General features: G+C 40.1%; 1 protein-coding gene across 1 annotated transcript in view; it reads right to left on the bottom strand.

Annotated features, from left to right (window-relative positions):
* Positions 1-19009, bottom strand: part of LOC132830225 (inactive serine/threonine-protein kinase TEX14-like) — a 112417-nt gene extending 93408 nt beyond the window's left edge. The window contains exons 1-4 of the mRNA XM_060847758.1: positions 18994-19009; positions 13785-13899; positions 10374-10539; positions 6843-6982 (exon numbers count right to left, since the gene is read on the bottom strand). Coding sequence (XP_060703741.1) covers positions 6843-6982; positions 10374-10539; positions 13785-13899; positions 18994-19009 — 437 coding nt within the window. The remainder of the gene's footprint in view (positions 1-6842; positions 6983-10373; positions 10540-13784; positions 13900-18993) is intronic.
* Positions 19010-19256: the final 247 nt, after the last annotated feature.

A 19256-nucleotide genomic window follows, 5' to 3' on the forward strand; every position in this document is an offset into this window, starting at 1 on the left:
ACAAAGCTGGCTGAGGTCTTTCTGCCAAAGTCAAATGGGGGTCTGTTCAGTTACCAGACCATCTCAGTACCTCAATTACATAATCTTGCACAAATAAGAGATGCCTTTGGTTTGTTTGTTGGATAGATATGTTTGTTTCTTTGATATGCAATTGTACAGGAACAAACTGTATTTGTGAGTATGTATAAACACAACATTTTTATGAATATATTATATTTTTTAAATGAAAAAAACTTCCATGTACAAGGAGGCTTTAACCTACATGGGATTGTCCACATCCTGCATATCAGTGTCGACAAAAGAAGTTAGATACAACATGTAAATGGACATTGCAGACAGGACAGTCCTGGTGAGTTCAGATTTGATCGAATTGTTTCCAATTCCCACCCAGTGATTGAAACTGGACTACCAATGCCTATGTAAAGGAAGTGGATTCAACTGTGGATTCTCTCCACAAACGCTGTTTTGGAAAGTCCACCCATCACATAGGTGTGCAATATTCTGTCACAGGCCATTTCCTGATTTACACTGATGGGAAATGTGTGAGCTTCCTACTGTTCCGCATTCAGGTAATCGTACCCCTGAACATTATCCCCAATATAGCATAGGTCTTGTCAAAGTGGATCACCAAATCTGGAGCAATCTTGACCCAAATGCCAATGGTCCTGGATGGAATTTGTAGTCCGTATTCAGCAGTGAAATGGAAGACTAATTTCCATTTTTGTCCCTTACATCTTTCTGCTTGTGGATGAGAGTGTTAATGCCTTTCATCATGGATTCTAACATGCTGCCAGTTAGAAGAATAGCCATACAGCAGGCCTGAGTTGATCTAGTCCCCCAGAATTGAGTACAAATCTACCAGCAGTTACTTTCAGGAGTATGCCTGCAGTTGAAGGACTAGAAGGTCTAGTTAGCTCATCCAGAATTACTGACTTGTCTAGACTCTCCCACATACTGTTGTCTAAGATGTCTATGATAGAAAACAGGAACAACTGCAAATTATTGTCGAGGGGCCTTCATTTCATACAGTCAGGCTGATTCTAAAGGCTGTAATTACTTAACTGAGCTAATTTTGTAATGAATTAACTGAGCTGTCTTCTAAATTCAGGCAACTAACCACAGAGCTCCCTCTCTGTGTCTCATCCTCATCTTGCCCCAAAGAGCAAACTCTGGACTGGAAGATTATATTGGAGGTTTTATAGGGTTTGTGGCTCCTTATCTCTTGGGGGTTGGTTAGCTGAGTTGGCTGGCTGGCTGGTTTTGTATTGAAAAGTGATGCCAACAGCGCACATTCAATTCTCACAATGCATAAGGTTACTATGAAGCACTTCTTGTTCTTAACCTCTCCCCTCACATAAGGTGTGGTGACTCTCAGGTTAAACCACAACCAGTCATCTCTTTCTAATGACAGAGGAGCCCTATGGTCTGGTAAGACTATGGCAACTTTAGCTTTCATCCTCTTGGAGATCCTCCTCCACACTGTCCCTCATCAATGACAAATACAGTAGATTTTGCATGCTTTCTGGACTCAGGACATGTACTTCTACTCCTCTCTGGTCTTCTGAACATCTTTGATTATGAAAAACTTCTTGATGTTGACTTGATCACTTCCCAGCAAAGTACTTGAGACTCAAAGAAGGGTTTCACGGTTCTCTAATTTCTGTAATTCCTTTTGGATTTCTTGATGTTTTCTGGGGTCAGCAAAGACATGTTCAGCTTCCATGTCTAACTCTGCCAACTTACCAGTCTTCCTTTAAATGTCTTTCTGCCAATAGGAGATGGCAGTCAGAGAATAAACCAGCTTAATGTTGATGGATGTGACTGAATGCACAGGTACAGAGAGATGGTGGAAGCAGAATTTGTGAATTTTTTAAGGTTGAGGTCAACAGATTCTTGGTAAGCAAATGGGTGAAATATTAATCAGAAGTAGGCAGGAATGTGGAGTTAGGGTTACAATTTATCAGTCTTTATCCTCTTAAACACCAGAGTAGATTCAAGATGCCAAGGGGCCAAGCTTTGCTCCAACTTGTACATTCATATATTTTTAACTGAGGTTATGTTTTGGGAAGGTCTTGTAGAAATAATGTCATGCCTCACTGGATGACAAGCTGGAAATAAAGCTCCAGTATTTCTGAAGTCACCACAAAAATTAGATTTTTTTTAACAACACCTAATTTTTTATTCACCTTTTAGACCAAGGTTGAAGGACCAAGTTTCTGTACTTAAGAAAAATTGCTTCTTATTATAAATAATTAGACACTAGCTACACATAAACAATCATGGACTATCCGACATATAACTCCATTAATTACAATTCTAATCCTTTTATAAGCTCCCCATTGTGCACACAGATAGGGAAGAAAACATGGATGTTATGCAGATAGAAAAGACTGGGAAGGCAGTTCAGTGGTTCTTGTTTACAAGGGAAGCCGAGATGATTCTCGTGATTCTTATGCTGATGGGAATGCGGCCTGTTGGTTATCCTTCTCTGGATACTTCCACTGGTTTGCAAAAGGCACAGGATGGCTAAGTTCACTTACGAAAGGTCTCTGATTTATTAATTACAAGCCATAGCTTACAGAAACTACTGAAGGAAAGATAAACACGTTTTCTTCTGGAATAAAGCATTTTTTTTACTGCAGAGGGCAGATGGAACTTTTCAGTTGGTGGAGATTTGATATTTTCTCTGTATCTTGTTCACATCCCAACAAAAATATTGCAACATTTCGTAAGCTATCTGTCCTCTGTTACGTGACCTTCCTGCTTGTTTGACTGGAAACCAGCAGATTGATGAAAATGCCTCTCTCATCATCATGATCCTTTATTATCAATAATCAATTCACATCTGTGTGAGCAATCGGAGCGCACAACACACACTCATGTATGGTGGAGCTACTGGGAACATACATTACTGAAAAAATCCTCTGTCTCCAGACTTCTGCAAATTAACATTCAATGAGGAATGTTTCCCATTAACAGCAATTTTTATGAATACTTTAATATATGTAAATATTCAGAATATAACCAGAACTTTATTTATGTTAGTGAAGTCATATTCCAGGACTTCAGTATATACAACTGGGTGAAACGCAATGAAGGAATATCGTGTTGTCATAGAAACACAGAAAATAAAGCAGGCATAGGCCACTCGGCCCTTTGAACATGAACCGCTGTTCAAGATGATTACGGTTGATCATCCAATTCAGTACCTTGTTCCTATTTTCACTCCATATTCTTTGATCCCTTTAGCCCTAAGAACTATATCTATTTCCTTCTTGAAAACATTCAACGTTTTGGCTTCAACCACTTTCTGTAGCAGAGACTTCCACAGGCTCACCACCCTCTGAGTGAAGTAATTTCCTCAAAGGTGACGTCCTTTCGATAAGACATTGAACAAAGCTTACCCTATATCTGGACACAAAATATTCCAAAGCATGAATTCAAAAAGGGTAGGTAAGTTCTCCTGGTGCCTACCTAATATTTACCTCTCAATAAAATCTCTCCCAAAGTAGATTACATGCCCATTATTATCCATGATGTTTGTTGGATCTTGCTGTTAGCACATCATCAGTTGCATTTACTTGCGTTACAGCACTTCAAAATGTCTGCCTATAAAGTATTTTGGGATGTTATGAGGATATGTGATAAGGCACCACATAATTGAAATTGCTTTTTTAAAAACCATGTTAACTGACCTCACGGATTAGATTTCTGTCTTCACCTCCTGGACCATAATCTGACTGGACTGGGCTGATCTGACATGCTTTTTACAGTCGAGTGTGGTGCTGGCAAAGCACAGCAGTATCTGAGGAGCAGGAGAATTGACTTTTTGGGCATAAGCCCTTCATCAGCAATTATGCCCGAAATGTCAATTCTCCTGCTCCTCAGATGCTGCCTGACCTGTTGGGCTTTTCTAGCACCACACTCTCAACTCTGATCTCACTCTGATCTGAGCATCTGCAGTCCTCAATTTCTCCTAATATGCTCTTTTACCCTTCCCTCAACAATCATTTCAATCAAATGAAAATTAGGTTTCATTTCATAAGAGGAATGAGACATTTGACAGATTATCACTTTACAAGTAGAGATAGTGCAATGCTTGTTTCACTTTTTTTTTGAGCACCATGTATTGAGTTGCATGATCCATTATGGTGTTTGTCTGATCATACTGACGATTGGACCAATGGGCTAAGGAGTGGCAGACAGAGTTTAATTTGGATAAATGATTTTGGTAAAACGAACAAGTGTAGAACTTATACAGTTAATGATAGGACCCTGGGTAGGGTTGTCGAACAGAGAAAGCTAATGTTTGAGGTATACAGTTCTTTGAAAGTAAAGTCACAGGTACATAGACATTCAGCATGCTTACCCTCATTGCTCAGAACATTGAGTACATGAGTTGGGACATTGTGTACAGAATGTTGGTGAGGCCACTTTTGAAGCATTGTGTACAGTTCTATTTGCCCTGTTATTAGAATGATATTATTAAATTGGAGAGACTTCAGAAAATTGATGTTGTCAGGACTAGAGGGTTTGAATTATAAGGATAAGGTGAATAACAAAGATCTTTCCCTAGGGTAGCAGAGTTCAAAACTAGGTGACTTATTTTTAAGGTGAGAGGAGGAAGATTTGATAGAAATCTGAAGGGAAACTTTTTCCCACAGAAGGTCGATCGTAGGTGGAATGAACTGCCAGAGGGGACATGAGAAAGCTTTGGCAAATAGGGTTAAGGAGAATCCAAATGGTTTTTACAAATACATTAAGGACAAAAGGGTAACTAGAGAGAGAATAGGGCCCCTCAAAGATCAGCAAGGCGGCCTTTGTGTGGAGCCGCAGAAAATGGGAGAGATACTAAACAAGTATTTTGCATCAGTATTTACTGTGGAAAAGGGCATGGAAGATACAGAATGTAGGGAAATCGATGGTGACATTTTGAAAAATTTCCATATTACAGAGGAGGAAATGCTGGATGTCTTGAAACACATAAAAGTAGATAAATCCTCAGGACCTGATCAGGTGTACCCCAGAACTCTGTGGGAGGCTAGGGAAATGATTGCTGGGCCTCTTACTGAAATATTTGTATCATCGATAGTCACAAGTGAGGTGCCAGAAGACTGGAAGTTGGCTAACATGGTGTCACTGTTTAAGAAAGATGCTAAGGACAAGACAGGGAACCATAGACTAGCGACCCTGATGTTGGGGGTTGGCAAGTTGTTGGAGGGAATCCTGAGGGACAGGATGTACATGTATTTGGAAAGGCAAGGACTGATTAGGAATGGTCAACATGGCTTTGTATGTGGGAAACCATGTCTCACAAACTTGACTGAGTTTTTTGAAGGAGTAACAAAGAGGATTGCTGAGGGCAGAGTGGTAGATGTGACCTATGTGGACTTCAGTAAGGCGTTCGACAAGGTTCTCCTTGGGAGACTGGTTAGCAAGATTAGATCTCATGGTATACAGGGAGAACTAGCCACTTGGATACAGAACTGGCTCAAAGGTAGAAGACAGAGAGCGATGATGAGGGTTGTTTTCAGACTGGAGGCTTGTGCCCAATGGAGTGCCACAAAGATCAGTACTGGGTCCATTTCTTTTCATCATTTTCATAAATGATTTGGATGTGAGCGTAAGAGATATAGTTAGTAACCTTGCAGATGACACCAAAATTGGAGGTGTAGTGGACAGCGAAGAAGGTAACCTCAGATTACAACGGAATCTTGATCAGATGGGCCAATGGGCTGAGAAGTGGCAGTTGGAGTTTAATTCAGATATATGTGAGGTGCTGCATTTTGGGAACACAAACCCAAGCAGGTCTTATACACTTAATGGAAAGGTCCTAGGGAGTATTGCTGAACAAAGAGACCTTGGAGCGCAGGTTCATAGCTCCTTTAATATGGAGTCCCAGGTAGGTAGGATAGTGAAGAAGGCGTTTGGTATTCTTTCCTTTACTGGTCAGAGTATTGAGTACAGGAGTTGGGAGGTCATGTTGCGGCTGTACAGGACATTGGTTAAGCTCACTGTTGGAATATTGCGTGCAATTCTGGTCTCCTTCCTATCAGAAAGATGTGAAACTTGAAAAGGTTCAGAAAACATCGACAAGTATGTTGCCAGGGTTGGAGGATTTAAGCTATAGGGAGAGGCTGAACAGGCTGGGGCTGTTTTCCCTGGAGCGTCAGAGGCTGAGGGGTGACCTTTTAGAGGTTTACAAAATTATGAGGGGCATGGTTAGGGTAAATAGACAAAGTCTCTTCCTTGGGGTGGGGGAGTCCAGAACTAGAGGGCATAGGTTTAGGGTGAAGGGGAAAGATATAAAAGAGACCTAAGGGGCAACTTTTTCATGCAGTGGTACCTGCATGGAATGAGCTGCCAGAGGAAGTGGTGGAGGCTAGTACAATTGCAACATTTAAAAGGCATTTGGATGAGTATATGAAAAGGAAGGGTTTGGAGGGATATGGACCAAGTGCTGGCAGTTGGGACTAGATTGGTTTGGGATATCTGGTCGGCATGGACTAGTTGGACCTAAGGGTCTGTTTCCATGTTGTACATCCCTATGACTCTATGAGGTCATGGTAGATGCAGGTACAGCTGCAACATTTAAAAGACATTTGGACGGACACGTGAATAGGAAAGCTTTAGAGGAAATATGGGCCAAATGCAGGTGAGACTAGTTCAGTTTGGGAAACTTGTTCAGCATGAACAAGTTGGACTGTTTCCACGTTGTGTAACTCTATGACTTTGTTCAAATGACAGTGATCATGAATGTTCTAAAACAGCTCACTATCTTCAAATTTCAAAGGCTTCTCAATGTAATTCATTGCCTGCTTTAAGTGCCGTAAAACTCTTACCCCAAAGTGATTTTGTTGAGTATGGAAGGGTTCCGTATCAGGGCTTGTGATGAACAGCCAACTCGATGTGTGTTACTGCAGACAATCTGTTGTGTGATTCCCTGCATGTGTAAAGCACATCTCTGCATGAACTCAAGGATCTGCAATACAGAATTATTTGGAAAGCTTACAAGCTAAACAAGAAAGTATATGGAATATGTGTAATTACATTATTTTCTCTGACAATACTGGTTCCAGTAACTTCAAATATCCAATATCACTGCAGCTACCTTCACACTGAAGACAGGGAGCCATGTCACAGGAATTTATCTCAACTGTTCTAAAAAAAATCCACTTGGGCAAATGATGGGACCAAATTTTTTGAATGCCTACCTCAATCCCAGATAAGCTGACAAACATATTATTTCCCTCAAAGTTAAAAATATGCTGTTATGATTTATTTCTGTTTCTCCCCTCATAATTATACCCCTCTTTCAACTTTAAATTAAATTTACTCTCATATGCAAACTCCAAATATGATCACGCTCTCCAAATAGAAACAAATTTTAGAATGTTGTTTCACTAAATTTAAAATGCAGTAATGAAGAAAATCAAAACATGCTACTTGATTTAATATGGGTTCATAGTCACCTAACTATTTCATCCTTTAACAAGCTCCAGGAGTGGCTTGAAAATGATTCATCTGACAACTAACCCTTTCCCCTTATGGGGAATTTCCACCAAAAGATGACAAAAATGTGCCTCAGCCTTACAAAACTCATGAATCAGTACACTGACATTTTTTTTGTTTCAAAAATATACTTTATTCACAAAATCATCTACAAGTATATGAAATATTCTAAATCAGTTTTGTGCAATTTTTGCAGAGAGAAAAAAAGACATGGGATGTCTTACATTTCTCAGAGCTTCTGTACAGTTGCAAAAGACAAAGGCATTTTTACTTCTGAAAGAAACTATTTATGTTCATTTGGAGGCACCAAGTGGCTCTGATAACTGAATGAACCCTTGTTATACTTTGATAGAAAAACCCTAGACAGAGGTCTTTCCCCACTGTGCCTGGGTGGCTGTTGACACAAGCTTAGTTGCATCCCTCAACAATGTAGTCCTGGACTTTGGAATGTGTCAACCTGCAACATTCAGTCAAGGTCAACTCTTTACACTGGAAGAGCAACATATTTTGGACAGGCCAAAGAGTGTCTTTCACCAACTTGATGGTCCTCCAGGCACAGTCGTTATTTGTCTCAGTATAGAACAGCCAATACCACCAAGTCCTGAGTCACGGAGCTGCTTGGTACAAATCTCAACAAACACCTTTGCATCTTTCTCCAGACTTTCTTTGCAAAGACACATTCCAGAGGGAGATGAGAACACTCTCTTCACCAGTTCAGCTGCTTCAAGGGTAACTTTCGGTGGTGCGCAGAGACCAGGCATGCATGAAGATCTGACAGGCAGTGCCCTCCTCACTACGAGCCAAGTTATGTCTTGATGCATTTTGCAAAGTTCTGGTGATGAAGCATTCTGTCAAATGACTTGGACAGTCTGCCTAAGGAATCACCCAACAGACTCTACCCTCTCCTTTTCCCACAGAGTCTCAAGGTTGCTATGTGCTGACCACTTCCTGATGGAGATGTGGTCAACGGTCAGGACTACATGCTGAGGGATGCACTGAAGTTTGTGGCAGGTGTTGCTAAAGCACAGTGGGGGATGACCACCATCTAAGATTTTTCTGTCAAAGTATAATGAGGATCCATTCAACTGTCAGACCCCTCGTTGCCTCAAAATGAACATAAACAGGTTCCTTTGTGAATAGAAAGTGCCTTTATTTTGCAACTCCAGGAATGTTCTGCAGAATGTCAAATTCCAGTGTGTTTGTTTTTTCTCTGCAAAGTAGGAAACGATGCCTCTGCTAACATTACTATGTAATTGGCTGTGAAGACCCTCAGTATGCACTTATAGATAATATTTTACGAATAAGTATTTTTTAAATCTTTAAAAATGTTGTTGAGAAATAAATGACACCAGGAACTGTATCCTCTTCTTCAAATAACGTGACGGTGTCTTTAAAGACCACCTAAGAGGACAGGAAACCACAGTTTAATACCTCAGATAAAAGATAATGCGTTTGAGCTTGTAGTATTGTATCAAAGTGACAACTTAGATTATGATTACTGAATGGCATTTAAACCCTAAATTTTCTAAGTCAGGAATCAAGAGCGCTACAACTGAACCAAAGCTAGCAAAAATGCTCTGAGTGTCTCGTCTCACACATAAGTAAAATCCATGACCAATTACGAGAGGACATCCCAGCATGACTCCTAGGAGAAGAAATTTGCAATGAGAAAAATAAATCCCCTTTTTAAAAAATATATTTTCACCCTTTTTCTTCCATTTTTCCATAAAATCTAAAATTTCCTGGTCAGGGAGTAGGAAACTTTGCCTCTATTAACATTCCTATGTAATTAGCTTTAGGTGATATACAAAAGGTGGTCATTCCTTAACTTTTGTACTCTCCTGCTATGCCAAAATACCACTACACCTTCAACAACTGACCCAAGAATCAGACTCACTGTCGGGAATGGGCTGTAAAATTGACTTCGAACTTTCTACCTAAATACATCAAACCAGTTAAAGAAATGGAATCCCCCACTATCAATATGTTGAGGATTACCATTAACCAGAAATGGACTCACCATATAAATTCATTGGCTACAAGAGCAGATCAGGGGCTAGGAATACAGTAGTGAGTAACTCACCTCCTGATTTACCAAAACTGGATTACCATTTATAAGCACAAATCAGCAGTATGATGGAACACTCCCCATTTGTTGGATCAACACAGCTCCAATTTGGCTTAAGAAACTTGAAAATCACACAACACCAGGTTATAGTCCAACAGGTTTAATTGGAAGCACACTAGCTTTCGGAGCAACGCTCCTTCATCAGGTGAAGGAGCGTCGCTCCGAAAGCTAGTGTGCTTCCAATTAAACCTGTTGGACTATAACCTGGTGTTGTGTGATTTTTAACTTTGTACACCCCAGTCCAACACCGGCATCTCCAAATCATAAGAAACTTGACACTGTCAAGGACAAATCAGCCGCCTGATTGGCACCACATCCATAACCATTCAGTCACTGCACCATCAACACTCAGTAGCAGCAGTGTGAACAATCTATAAGATACATTGCAGAAATGTGCCAAAAATCCTTAGACAGCATATTCCAAACTCACAACCAAATCCATTCAGAAGGACAAAGGCAGCAGATACATGGGAATACCACCACTTGCAAGAACCCCTCCAACCTAGTCACTATCCTGACTTGAATATATATCACCATTCTTCATTAACACTGAGCCAAACTCCTGGAATTCTCTCCTTAACGGCATTGTGAGTCTACCTACAGCACATGGATTGCAGCTGTTCAAGAAGGAAGCTAAACACCACCTTCTTCAAGGGCATCTAGGGATGGACAAAAATGCTGGCCCAGCCAGGAAAGTCAAAAGTGAATTTTTAAAAACTCCAATGCTTCATACCCGAGTACTACGTTCCTTGCCAGCTGACTTAGCCCAGGTACGGGGTATTCTTCCATCTTTATCATTCAGACGCAGATCACCTCCAGCATCCAGTAACTTACTGAGAATCCACTGATTGCAGGAAAAAGCTGCTGCATGTACAGGAGTACTCCGATCCTCACACCGGCTGGATAGAATGAATTGTTTAAAAAGAAATCAGTCCACAACTGTTATTCAAGCAAAGAAAATGTGGAGTGGCTACTATTCTGATTATGATTTTGAATATTGCAAAAAAAAATGATAATCAGACTTGAAATGCTTATAAAAGCAAAATACTGCAGTTATGAAGATCTGAAATAAAAATAGTGATAGAGAAACTTGGCAGCTCTGCCAACATCTGTGGAGAAAGAAATAGAGTTCACATTTCAAGTCCAATGACTCTTTGGAACTGAAACTGAAAATGAACTGTAACTTTGAAAGGGATTTGCTCAAAATCTGCTTAAATATTTGGCTGTGAAATAAATAATGTTTATTTGGAAAGCATTCACCAGTACAATGCGTTGATCTTTGTGGATTGAATCTGGATGGACATTTTTGTCCAGTCTAAGCAACAAATTCCGTCTTCATGTGTGGCCCAATTGTGCAGTCTCTGAAAAAGTTATGCGCTACAATTCTCCAATAAAAATATTGCATTTTGAAATACCATGTCAATGAAAATGATGCAAAACCATACAAGCCATCTTTGATCGTGACTTACTATAGAAAAGGGCAAGAATTGATTTGTGTTAGCCAAGCTTTTTCCATAATTTCACATTGTTCATTTTATCTAAAACTAAGGTGCATGATTTCGAGATGCATGAAGTCCAACTTGCTCATCACTTGTTAATTTATACAGGTCCCCTATCCCATGACATGCAAATATGGAACATTTATGTTCATTTTCAAAACCTCTCATATTCTCACCCTACCTTCTCTCTGCAACCTCTTCCAGTCTTCAGTCTTCCAAGTGTAGCTTTCTGTGTGATCACACCTCCCCATAGGACATAGAACAATACAGTGCAGAACAGGTTCTTCGGTTCTCATTGTTGCGCCAACCTGTGAACTATTCTAAGCTCATCCCCCTACACTATCCCATCATCATCCATGTGCTTATCCAAGGATTATTTAAATCTCCCTAATGTGGCTGAGTTAACTACGTTGGCAGGTAAGGCATTCCACGCCCTTACCACTCCCTGAGTAAAGAACCTGCCTCTGATATCTGTCTTAAATCTATCACCCCTCAATTTGTAGTTATGCCCCCTCGTACAAGCTGACGTCATCATCCTAGGTAAAAGACTTTCACTGTCTACCCTATCTAATCTCTGATCATCTTGAATGTCTCTATCAAATCCCCTCCTAGCCTTCTTCTGTTCAATGAGAACGGACCAAAGTCTCTCAGCCTTTCCTCATACAAGCTTCCCTCCAGACCAGGCAACGTCCTGCTAAATCTCCTCTGCACCTTTTCCAATGCTTCCACATCCTTCCTGAAACATGGCAACCAGAAGTGTACACAATATTCTAAGTTTTGTATAGTTGCAGCATGATGTTGCGGCTCTGGAACTCAATGCCTCTACCAATGAAATCTAGCACACTGTATGCCTTCTTAACAGCACTATCAACCTGGGTGGCAACTTTCAGGAATCTATGAACATGGACTCCAAGGTCCCTGTGCACATCTCACTACCAAGAATCTTTCCATTGACTCAGTACTCTGCCTTCCTGTTATTCTTCCCAAAGTGAATCACCTCACATTTAGCTGCATTGAACTCCATTTGCCACCTCTCAGCCCAATTCTGTAATTTATCCAAGTCCTCCTGCAACCTGTAACATTCTTCCAAACTGTCCACTACTCCACCGACTTTAGTGTCATCTGTAAATTTACTACTCCATCCATCTCTGTCTGTGTCTAAGTCATTTATAAAAATGACAAACAGCAGTGGTCCCAAAACAAATCCTTGTGGCACACCAATAGTAACTGGACTCCAAGCTGAATATTTTCCATCAACCATCACTCGCTGCCTTTTTACAGAAAGCCAGTTTCTGATCCAAACTGCTAGATCATACTCAATCCCATGCCTCTGCATTTTCTCCAACAGCCTACCACGTGGAACCTTATCAATGGCTTTACCGAAGTCCATGTACACCATGTCAACTGCCCTACCCTCATCTACATGCTTGGTCACCTTCTCAAAAAACTCAATGAGGTTTGTGAGACACGACCTGCCCTTGACAAAACCATGTTGACTCTCTGAAATCAAATTGTTGCTTGCTAGATGATTATAGATTCTATCCTTATAATCCTTTCAAAAACCTTTCCTACAACAAAGCAAGGCTCACTGGTCTCTAACTACCTCCGTCATCTTTACTGCCCTTCTTGAACAAAGGCACAACATTTGCAATCCTCCAGTCCTCTGGTACTAAACCTGTAGACAAAGACGACTCAAATATCAAAGCCAAAGGCTTCGCTATCTCCTCTCTAAGTTCCCAGAGAATCCTTGTCTACTTTCACTCCTTCTAGAATTGATAACACCTCTTCATAACTAACATCGATCCTTTCTAGTCTAATAACTTGTATCTCATTCTTCTCCTTTTTCTGAGTTAAAACCGATGAGAAATGTCCATTTAGTACCTCTCCGATCTCCACAGGGTCCACACTCAACTTCCCACTTCTATCTTTGACTGGACCTATTCCTACCCTAGTCATCCTTTTATTCCTCATACATCTATAGAAAGCTTTAGGGTTCTCCTTTATTCTATTTGCTAAATACTGCTTGTGTCCTCTTTTTGCTCTTCTTAACTCTCTTTAAATCCTTCCTAGATGATCTGTAATTCTCCATTGCCTCATCTGAACCATCTTGCCTCATTAACACATAATCCCTTCTTCTGCTTCACAAAAGATGCAATTTCTGTAGTAAATCACAGTTCCCTTACCTTATCACTTCCTCTCTGCCTGACAGAATCATACCTATCAAGGACAGACAATATCTGTTCCTTAAACCAGCTCCACATTACCATTGTCTGCATCCCCTGCATTTTGCTACCCCATTCTATGCATCCTAATTCTTGCCTAATCGCATTATAATTGCTCTTGCCCCATACCTGACCTTTGATAGCTGACTCTTTAGTTGCCTTAACCCTGCTCTCCAGAATTTCCTCCATAGCATCCTTTTCCTCTCAATTTTTGAAAGCCCTTCTCAAAGCTCATCCTTCTGTCCATGCGTAGTCATCTCTCTGGTCTCCCATCATTGCTCAGTATACTTTCCCTTGTACCGTGCACTTATTTTACATTGTTGTCCTGCTTTTGAAAGCATTTGCATATTTTTCCATGTTTAGGGTGCTATATATACAAACCAGCTTTCATTACAGTTTGAAGTATTCAGTTAAGAAACTTACTGGTTAGGATTTGCTCCAAACTCCAATAAAACATCAACAACTTTGACAAGGTCCAGCAAAGCAGCTATGAATAGCGGAGTCTGCCCCAAATTATTTCTCGTGTCTACTGCAGCACCTGGAAAAATAGAACAGAAATTAGGTCAAAATCAAAATTGTGATACAAATTTCATTTAATATATTGACCAATTTCAGAGCAATGTTGTGAAGTACATTACGTCCAAATCTAACAGTTATGGAATGTAATTCACTGCAATTGATATTTTATGTTCATTGCAGAGCCCATGTTAAGATACCAATTGATCAGTAAGTCAAATCCCAAAATGAAACCTGGAACGATTTTTAAAAATTAATTAATACAGTGATTAATCATTGAAGCATCTTAACATGAAGTTGCTGATATTCTTTAACAACTAAACATAAGGTTTTGTTACAAAATAAAGAGAATAAACTACATACATATTAAACAAGATCTTAAGATGAACATCAAAACAAAGTTTCAGCATGTTTCTCAATGCTATTCATGACAGAGGCTTATGTAAAAGAAATTAGATCCCTAACTCAACTTGTTAGATTTTTATATAACTGGCCCACTCCAGGTTCTTTCCTATGCACTGTGGAGACAATTTGATTATTCCTTTACGAGTTTGCCATCACTAACTTTTCACAAATCTTAAATATTCTCACAGATTTCAATTCATACTCCTTGTCTGGAAGCTTCACAATCTAGACATACCTGCCGAGGTAGCTGGCTTCCCTGAACTGACCTGAATTCTTGACTAGGAGAGAAACTAAAACTTGCTTCTGAACTCAACTCTCATATTACTGAACAGGTCTGGCAGCATAAAACTATAAGAAATAGGTTGTAACATTCCTCATAACCACTTTCCGATGTTTTCCCTGTAGCCCATGATTCCCCTATTGATCAAGAGCCTTGATCAACTCAACCTTAAATATACATAAGATTTCCCCACCCCCACCCCATAGTTCTCTGTGGCAAAGAATTCCAAAGACTACAACCTTCTGAGGGAAGAAATTCCTCCTCATCTCAGTATTAAGCTGATGCTGCTTTATACTACGACTATGCCCTCTGGTCCTAGACTCAACCCCAGAGGTGAAATATACTGTCAGCATTTACCCTGTCAAGTCCCTTAGGAATCCTATATGTTTCAATGAGACCATCTCTCATTCCTTTAAACATAGTCCCAACCTGTTTAACCTTCGCTCATAAGACAATCCCTCCATACAAGGGATCATCCTAGTGAACCCAAATCTGAAGAAAGGTCACTGGACTCGAAACATTAACTCTGCTTTCTCTCCACAGATGTTGCCAGACCTGCTGAGTTTCTCCAACCATTTCTGCTTTGCTTTCAGATTTCCAGCATCAGTAGTTCTTTGTTATATTCAATACTGGTGTTTTCTGATCTGAATTGAAAACAAAGATAATGACTTTAAATGTGTTTACTCTACTGCCATAAATTCAGCAGTATCTATATTGTTCCATTAACATCGCAGAGTCTGCTTTCTGAACAATGTTGAATTTAGGTCACTATTCCAAAAATGACCGCTAATCTTGAAAATGAATCTTCACAGCACTAACCCACATCTCTTTTTAAAAATTCCAAACTTAAAGAATGATAATGACATATATGTTTACACACCTTTCATCACACAGAATGAAACAGTCTCCTATCCAACTAACTGATTCTTTTTAAAAATGCTGCTCATTTTACAGAGAATGGAAATAGTGGTGGGGAAACAATGAAAGATACTAAAGAAAAAAATGATACATCAATAAATCATTGATTGTAATCAGATGCTATGTTGATTTCAGCGCTATATATACATTGCATTCTTGTTGTCCATGTTCTTCCTCAGAAACTCCTTTCCCTCACTGTAAGTCCACCTGCAGGAGAATCAGGTGAAGGAATTATCAATAATTCCCTTTAACATTACACAGTACTTGACTATTAGATGTACAATTCTGTCAGATTGTACAACCCTTTTCAGCTTGGGCTACATTTGGACAATTGCAGTGACCTTGTCCTAAAGAAAAAGGATCCAACATATGCTTAGAAAACAGAAACTATGGAGTAAGTAAGAACAACAGAAAGTGATTCATGTTCTGATTAATCTCCTGTTCTCACTTTGCTTAGAAGGTTAGCTGAGTTCAAGAATTTACTCAAAACAAAATGCAACATCTGTGTGACTAATGCAACACCCAGTCTTGGATGGCTCCATGCTCTAGAAGACTGGCAAGATTAAGGCAGACAGAAAGGCCGTTTTTCACTACATTGGCAGCCTTTGAACAGCTCTGGGAACATTCTATAGAATCTGCAGTTGCACAGCTATATGGAAGGAACTTTGAAAAGAAAATCTGCATCTCTCTCTCTCTGTATTTTCCTTGCAAATATATAATTCAGTAGTATGAAGGATCAGGAAGGAAGAGCTCTTCTCAACTCAGTCAAACTATATCTCAGCATTGTTCCATAACTGTGGTACTACCCAAAAGGAAAAAAAACTAATAAAATCTGTGAATGATCTGGGCTCGATTCATCCTATATTCATCAAAATGGCACTACAATGTGTTTAATTCCAAGCTTTACTGGTTTTTAAACTGTTCCTTCCTTGTGTAAGCTGAAGAAATCTCCTGATATAGAGTCATAGAATCAGACAGAAACAGACTCTTCAGTCTAATTCATCTGCACCAACCAGACTCTTCTTTTATTTCAAAAATATATTTTATTCATGAAAAAAATTTCTAGTATATATACATTAACACATAAGCAGTTTGGTTCTGCGTAGTTGCATATGAAGTAAACACACAAAACATTGGAGTTTAACTACACACAAAACCAAAGATCTCACTTACACATATAATACTAATATTTACATATAGTTGACACACTAGGAGGGTTTGGTAACTGTTCAGACTCCTATTTACCTTCAGCAGAAAGACCTCAGAGCACAGTCTTTCCCCACTGTGCCTTAGCAGCAGCTGCCCCAAGCGTCCTTCAGTACATAGTCCTGGACCTTGGAACGTGTCAGTCTACAACACTCAGTCAGGATCAACTCCTTGTTCTGGAAGACCAACAAGGTTCGAGCAGACCAAAGAGTGTCTTTCACGAAGTTGATGGTCCCCCTCCAGGTACAGTTGATGTCCGTCTCAGTGGGCACCATGGGTAACAGACAGTAGAGCACAGAGTCCCGTGATGAACCATTGCATCTTCCTCCAGACGTCCTTTGCAAAGACACATTCCAGAAGGGGATGTATGATAGTCTCAACCCCTCTGCAGCTGTTTTGTAGGCAGTGTATGATGGTACAGGTTGACCGGACATGCATGAAGGATCTTACAGGTAGTGTCCTGCGCCCAAACCAACCAGACATTCCGATTTGATGTAATCCCATTTGCCAGCACTTGGCCTATATCTGTCTAAACTCTTCCTCTTCCGATACCCATCCAAATGCCTTTTAAATGTTGTAATTATACACACCTCCACCACTTCCTCTAGCACTGCATTCTATACATGCACTACCCTCTGCATTGATCCAGCATTCTCTGTTCTCATAGGCTGCAATACAGCATGTGCTTGAATTCAAGGCCACTTTACAAGGTTTTTACATGTATTAAGGCCAAAGCAGAGTCGATTACAATTCAATTGGTCGGCCAATACTTATCGGAGTTTAATTCGTCTAATTATATAGCCTAATAATAAGGAATTTGATGGTTCTTAGTTTGTTAGATGGCAAAGGAATTACTAATTTGATGAATAAGGACACAGTTTTTGGAAAAAGAATTGTCCCAGAGAACTATGATTGCAATCATTGGTGCAAAAATGCAGGTTAGTGTGCACCTGTAATGAACCACCTTTAACCATGTGCAGAGACAACAAGAAACTGATAATGAGGAGAGCTGACTGAAAATACATGAGAAACAAGTGCCAAACTTGACAAGACAGCGCTTTACGCCAGTCACTGTACAATTCAATCATTTATGGCCTTGTGCATCAATAACTAAAGCTCTCTGATGCCCTTTAATTTCTTGAGACACCAATGCAATTTTGTATTGACAAAAGTTTAAAAACAAAACCATTCAGACTGCTTTCTCTGCAAAGGAAGATCATATCCAGTGTCAGGGAATGGGAGTCAAGTCAGGAGCAGGGGAAAAAAGGACAATTTTGACAGTGTGGAGGAGGCATAGGCCTGAAGCAGGGAAGGGAGGAAATGAGATGGACTGGTACATGGGCAAATAGGGAAGCAGGCAAAGATGGAGTGGATCCTGTGGAATGGGTGTGAAGCCAAGGCTAGGAATGGGGTTGGGGAGTTCCAGTGCATAAACATAAGCACAGATACAGTAGCTACTAAAGCAAGTCAGAAGCTGAATGTTCAACAGAAACTCGATTATCTCCTGATTCCCATAGCCTTTCTGTTGTTTACACGAGGCCAGACAGGAGAATGATACAATACTTATTGCACACTTGATTGGAAGAGTGCAGTTCCGACAATAATTGGAAAATTCCAACACCATTAAGGATGTAATTGGCTGCATGATCAACTCCTCATCATCATTTTAAACATTTGATCCCTCCAATACTGGCACACACTGGCTTGGTGCACATCAGCCAAAGGATCAACCACTATAACTCCATTTGCCAAAGTTTCCTCAACAATACCTCCCAAATTTCTCAATAGCCAATAGTAGAGGGAAAAGGAGCAGTAGAACAAACTGTATCAAAATCATACACCATCTTAGCTTGAAAATCTATTACAGCTTCTTCAAAAATCACTGGAGTAACTGTGAACTCAACACTGAACAGTACAGCAGGTGAACCAAACAGGCCATAGTACTACAGGAGGTAAACACTCCTACCTGCAAAAATTAAAGCATTGACTTTAACCAACTTTAAGACAAACAACTCAGACTGCATTCTCTTTTTCTAACACCACCATGGATGTCACGGTGTACCAGATCAACTTTCCCAACATTCCTTTCAACATTTGACCATCCATTAGTGATATACAATAGCAGCAATGTAACTCATCCATAGGAACTTTTTATATTTCAAAATGTAATTTTATCTGTAAAAGGATCTTTACATACATTTCAGTTCTGTACTCACTTTACATATGCAGAACAAATAAACCCAAGGCATTTGTTATTTATACGAGACTAAATTTACATACATTTGAGACACAGGGAGAGTCCAATACCTGAGCGGACCCCCATTGTACTTTAGCAGAAAGACCTTAGATAGTGGTCTTTCACTGCGACTCCTTGGTGGCAGCTTCCCCAGGCTTTATGCATCCCTCAGCACGTAGTCCTGGACCTTGAAATGTGCGAGTCTGCACAGTTGGTCAAGGTTAACTTCTTGCTCTGGAAGACCAATAGGTTTCGAGCAGACCAAAAAGTGCCTTTCACCAATCCTCCAGGTGCAGTCAATGTCTGCCTCAGTGTGGGTTCTGGCGAACAGACC

This window comes from Hemiscyllium ocellatum, chromosome 31, assembly GCF_020745735.1.
Source record: "Hemiscyllium ocellatum isolate sHemOce1 chromosome 31, sHemOce1.pat.X.cur, whole genome shotgun sequence".
NCBI lineage: Eukaryota > Metazoa > Chordata > Chondrichthyes > Orectolobiformes > Hemiscylliidae > Hemiscyllium > Hemiscyllium ocellatum.